The following is a 5,978-nucleotide window of genomic DNA, read 5'->3' as shown; positions in this document are numbered from 1 at the left end:
AAGTGCCTGACATACCATGCAAATTAAGTGTTAACTATTATTATTTCAAGAACCCTTCCCCTTCCCATCTACATACTTATGATCCTCTCATCAGCCCCACTTACCTTTTCCCAAGGTCCAGAGCTACACAGCAACGGAGGGACGAGTGGGGAGCAGACATCAGCTTCCCATTCCTAGCTCAAGTCAAGGAGTACTTCCACATTCAGAGGTTTGAAGGACGCTCACCTGCTACCCTCCCATTTTTTACAGAGAATGAAATCAAGGCTGAAAAGGAGACTGAACCAGCCCAGAGCCAGGGGCAGAGGTTCAGGCTAAATTAGAACCTGCTCCCGACCCCAGTCCGGTCCACTCTATTTGCTTTATCTCTGCTGCCTCTCCCTCCAGCGTCCAAGAAACTTAGCTACCCACCAACCCAGTGGGGTGGGCTAGATGTTAATCCTGTCCTTGCTTCTTCCCAGATGAATGACCTTGAACAAGTCATGTAAATTCTCTCAGCCTCATTTTAAACATCTTACAGATATTATCCCAATTGGTAGATGTTCTTATTGGTCACACTCTGAAGAAACAAGGCCGAGTTGGGGTACTTGCACAGGAGCATACAGTCGCTTTAGTACAGGTTAAAAGGGGGTATCTTCGTAAGCAGCTCTCACAGTGCCCCGCATGCATTAGGTGCTCCATATGTGGTCACTATTGTTTCTATTTCCCACACGGAAGTGAGTGACCCTGCATGACTCCCAGATGCCCTCCGGCCAGCAGCCATCCAGCCTGCCGGCCACCACATCACATGAGCCATACTATCTTTAGCCAGGGAGATATTTATATCCCCCGGGAAGTTTTTTTCCGCTCTGGGGGAGCCCCAGAGTCGGTGGTGGCCGCTGAATCCAGGCCCCCGCGGCGGCCCCCCGCCAGACCCGCTCGCCATGCCGCGGGCCCCAGAGGCCCCCCCGGTGCAAGTGTGGGTGGGCGGCCAGCTCTTCCAGGCCGAGCGGGCCCTGCTAGTGGAGCACTGCGGCTTCTTCCGTGGCCTTTTCCGCTCCGGCATGCGGGAGACGCGCGCGGCCGAGGTGCGCCTGGGCGCGCTGAGCGCTGGCGGCTTCCACACCATGCTGCAAGTGCTGCGCGGCGAGCGGCCGGCGCTGGCGGCCGCCGACGAGCTGCTGCAGGCCGTGGAGTGCGCCGCCTTCCTGCAGGCGCCAGCGCTGGCGCGCTTCCTGGAGCACAGCCTCACGTCGGACAACTGCGCGCTGCTGTGCGACGCGGCCGCCGTCTTCGGCCTGCACGACGTATTCCACAGCGCCGCGCTCTTCATCCGCGACGGCGCGCACGACCTCGCGTCCGAGCTGGCGCTGCCCGAGGCGCGCGCCTACGTAGCGGCGCTGCGGCCCAGCAGCTACGTGGCCGTGAGCACGCACACGCCTGCGCCCGGCTTCCTGGAGGACGCGTCGCGCACGCTGTGCTACCTAGACGAGGAGGAAGACGCGTGGCGCACGCTGGCCGCGCTGCCCCTGGAGGCCAGCACGCTGCTGGCGGGTGTGGCCACGCTGGGCAACAAGCTGTATATCGTGGGTGGCGTGAGGGGCGCCAGCAAGGAGGTGGTGGAACTGGGCTTCTGCTATGACCCGGCCAGCGGCACGTGGCGCGAATTCCCCAGCCCGCACCAGCCGCGCTACGACACGGCGCTGGCTGGCTTCGACGGCCGCCTCTACGCCATAGGCGGCGAGTTCCAGAGGATGCCCATGAGCTCTGTAGAGCGCTACGACCCCGCTGCGGGTTGCTGGAGCTTCGTAGCCGACCTGCCGCAGCCGGCTGCCGGCGTGCCCTGCGCCCAGGCGTGTGGCCGCCTCTTTGTGTGTCTATGGAGGCCGGCTGACACCACGGCCATAGTAGAGTACACTGTGCGGGCCGACACGTGGCTGCCGGTGGCCGAGCTGCGGCGCCCGCAGAGCTACGGCCACTGCATGGTGGCCCACCGCGACAGCCTCTATGTGGTGCGCAATGGACCTTCCGACGACTTCCTACACTGCGCCATCGACTGCTTCAACTTGGCCACGGGCCAGTGGACGGCGCTGCCTGGCCAGTTTGTCAACAGCAAGGGAGCTCTCTTCACAGCGGTGGTGCGCGGCGATACAGTCTATACGGTCAACCGCATGTTTACGCTGCTCTATGCCATCGAGGGTGGCACCTGGAGGTTGCTCAGGGAGAAGGCCGGTTTCCCAAGGCCCGGCTCCTTGCAGACCTTTCTTCTTAGACTGCCTCCTGGCGCCCCGGGGCCTGTGGCCTCCACGACACCAGAACTGTGACCCTGGGCTGGTCTTAGGAGGGGATATCCCGGAGTCTTCGCTGAGCCATGGCAGAGTCTATAAAGCCGGCCTTTGGAGCTGTGTGGAACTTCTGTCTCCCTGGTTGAGACATCCAGGTCTTGGGCATTCTGGTGATATGAACATGTCCAAGAAATTCAAAGAGTAAGGGCGACGCCAGGGTCTGAGCCCTCAAATTACTTGGGCTCTGCTGAGAGATGGTGGGTCACAATGCCAGTGAGGGGGTAGGATTTCAGTAATTCAGGCTTGTATGTGAATGGGCCAATAATTGAGAATGGCTAGGAGTGAGTTAGGTGATGTTAATCGAACTGCCAGTCAGTAGGCAAAAATCAGGCACCTACTGTGTGCCCAGCACAGTGTTAGGCTTAATGTAGCTGTAGTTGCCAGAGGGGTCCACAAAGCCCTAGAGTCTAATCCAAGACAACAAAAGGTTTACACACACTTGTCTTGATCCATGAGGGCTAAAGGCAACAGGCAAAACAAAAACCCTCACAATGGAATAAAACAAAATATTGAAGAAATCCGGGCAAAGGGAAAATACGGAGAGGAAAGATATGTAACTGCAGGAAGGAGGATCGTATACAAAGTGTATGGAGAAGACAGGCAGGATAATTAGCTGCTGCAGGGGAGGCTCAGAAGGTGCAGACAGCTCAGAAGAGGAGATGGGGGAAAGCTGGGGCAGGTGGCAAGAGGCTCTGAGAGCCCAGCCTTTAAGGTGGAACAGCTGTAGATGGAGGCATTTGGGGAGGAGGCAAGGCTAGGATGGCTTGCAGAGACAATAACTGAGTTAAACCTGAAGTGAGATGGGGAGCGGGGGTAGGGTTCCCCACACCCCCTTACAGGATGTGGACTGGCAGGGGAGAGCTCATTTGCAAGCCCCTTGCCCACTTACTTATTTACCATCACCCTTTGGGCAGTGGATTATTAACTTCCATGACTGTAGGTTACTCAAGGTAGGAGCCCAGTCCTGGCCGGGTCTCACTGTCACATCTCCCTCAGTTGTATCCCTCCTCCACCCTCTGCAGGTTCATTCTCCTCTAGCCTCTGCTCCTGCCATTCTCTGGGCCTGGAATGCCTTTCCTCTCCACCCCTCACCCTTCTTTTGGCTCTGTACCCACCTCCTCTGTGCAGGGTTGGCTGTTCCTGACCTTGGCTACCTGCATTGCTCATTGGACCCCTTACTGACATCATTCTATGTGTGAAGCCATGCACGTGTGCAGATGGCAAGCGCAGAGATCCTATTGTCCTGTCAACTGACCTGAGCACTTTTCCACCTACAGAATCAAATAATGAGGTCCTGAAAGAACCTCAGGCTGTAGAGGCTGTACTCCTTAGGAACCTGGTGTTGGATGAGGACTCTTGTGCCTTCTTTAGAATATTCCTACCCTGATGTCTGGTCAGATGTCCTCCAGCTTCTCCATGCCCTTGGGCAGACTTCTCTGGGTGTCCCGAATGGTCTCCATCCTCTTGGACCTGAGACCCATAGGAGATCCTAACCTCATCACAAGCCTAGAATGCAGCGTCAGCATGGAGCCTAGCATTAGGGCTGCTCTAGCTGCCTTTTTCCCTGACCTATGTCCCAGGCCCTGGAGAATGCTGCCCTCAGAAGCCCAGGACCTGCTTGCCCTGGAATAGCCTAATCTGATGAATCACATCAATAAATCCTGATTTTTGCATCCTGTGAATAACGCGCAAAGTACTTTCACATCCGTCTTCCCTCTCCAGTCCTACCTCATTGTGGGAGTTGGATACCTTCTCTCACTTTTTGATTCTGTCAAAGTATAATTTTTATCACATGTCAGAGGTTTATTTAACCCATTAACAAGAGAACCAAAAGAGTGGTTCAGAAGACCACTTGAGATTTGTGTCTTTAGTTGGAAAAGACATATTGAAGTACCTTTGCTACAATAAGAGGTGAAGCTGGTTAGTGTCTTCCAGGGCAATAAAACTGTAACTTTGGTGGTTCTGTACTGGACTTCACATACATGCATATACCTGTTTATACATGCAGCTACTAGTTAGCACGTAGCTTTGCAAAGTCAGGACTCTAATCAATAGTAAATTGTAAAACAGAGGTATTTAATTTTTCCCGAGACAATTAAATAATGCTTAACTGTTCAACTCTGCCCCACAATGACATTGAAAAGATACATAGTCCTTTTGTCTATTTCTCTCTCTTTTTTTTAATGTTTATTTTTGAGAAAGAGAGCATGAGCAGTGGTGAGGAGAGAGAGAGGGAGAGAAAATTGCAAGCAGGCTCCACCCTGTCAGCACAGAGCCCAATGTGGGCTCAAACCCACAAACCATGAGATCATGACCTGAATTGAAATCAAGAGTAGGATGCTTAACTGGCTGAGCCATCCAGGTGCCCCTACCTATTCCTAAGTTATGGATAATTTCTCTTAACAGTTTAGAGCACTCTCCTTACTCCTCCCGACCAGTGCTGAACACCCTGAGATTTGCCATCTTGAGATCCATCAGCTCACCTGTCCTCTCAAACCACAGAGCTTTGTGTTTGTCAGCTTTTGCAGCTCGCTGTGTGAACCTGTCCACAGGGTGGGGTGGTATTCCTGGGGTGGTGGTATTCCTTGGTTCAGAGCAGCCCTTTCTGAGATGTCTTTTGTGCATGATAATGGCAGTGTTCACAGTGAGCTTTCCTACAGTTGATTTAAGCTCTGTAAGAATTTTAAGTGGTACACAGCTTGGCAAAACCCCTACTCTTGAAGATTAAAAAAAAAAAAATCCAAACACTCAAAGGTCACGTGATTAGAAGAGGCACAACTAGGAAGTAGCAGAGCCCAGCTTTGAACCCAAGGCCACATGTTTGTTGTCTGTAGCTGCTTCCCTCCTTCATGGACATTCTGAGATGGACAAAGTGTTTCTGCCAGTCTCCTTAGCACTCCTCTCCCTGTTACCCTTCTCTCTGCACCACCTCTTATTGGGATTTACCTGCTCCTCTAAATGCCCTTTCCCTCTGCCTGTCATAGGAAAATTAACTTTCCTGGGTTATCTTGCCTTAGGATCTAGCTGGTATTCTAAGAGCCTGCTTCCTGAGGGTGCTAATGACTTGTTAAGGCTCTGAGGGCTGTTTGCACTTTCACAGATTGTCCCTCCCTTTCACAAGGTGTGGAGAGGTTTTCATAATGCAGCCCCCCTTCTCTGACCTTATAGGTCAGGCTCTGTCGTTCCTCCCACCACCCACTGCAAGGGTGCTCACCATGTCTGTGTGCAGGTGAGCAAACCACCTGAAAGCTCAAATGAGTCACCCAAAGTCACACAGCCAGTCAAGTGGAAGAGCAAGGACTTGGGATTCTCAGCCTCTTATACCCTGGCACCTAGACTTGACCACATGTGAAGGTGTTTGGGAGGCCAAACCAGGTACAGGTGGGCAAATACACATAGACACCTAGGGGTAACTAAACCCAGATGGCAGGGTTTAAAAAAATCTCTCTGTCCCAGCTTGGAAACCCACTCTTGAGAAGTCTGTCCTCCCAGAGAGATCTGCGCGCGCACACACACACACACACACACACACACACAGAGCTTAATGCAGTAAGGGGCATTTTCCTGAGCCTCCATGACAGCCCTGCAGCCCAATTCTTTGGATCTTTCTCCAATCCGCCACACACTTTCTCCTTGACCCAGACTCTGGAAGCCTTG

General features: G+C 53.3%; 1 protein-coding gene across 1 annotated transcript; it reads left to right on the top strand.

The window, feature by feature from the left end:
- The first annotated feature begins 791 nt into the window (after positions 1-791).
- Positions 792-3,994, top strand: KBTBD13 (kelch repeat and BTB domain containing 13). Its single transcript, XM_060618266.3, has one exon. The coding sequence runs from the start codon at positions 921-923 to the stop codon at positions 2,298-2,300; it is 1,380 nt and encodes a 459-aa protein (XP_060474249.1). The 5' UTR covers positions 792-920; the 3' UTR covers positions 2,301-3,994.
- Positions 3,995-5,978: the final 1,984 nt, after the last annotated feature.

This window comes from Panthera onca, chromosome B3 (assembly GCF_046562875.1).
Source record: "Panthera onca isolate mPanOnc1 chromosome B3, mPanOnc1 haplotype 2, whole genome shotgun sequence".
NCBI classification, from domain to species: domain Eukaryota; kingdom Metazoa; phylum Chordata; class Mammalia; order Carnivora; family Felidae; genus Panthera; species Panthera onca.
This window is presented reverse-complemented; position numbering and strand designations above follow the sequence as displayed.

Excerpts from the sequence above, each read along its gene's own strand:
- KBTBD13 (XM_060618266.3), top strand. The coding sequence starts at position 921 with ATGCCGCGGGCCCCAGAGGCCCCCCCGGTGCAAGTGTGGGTGGGCGGC.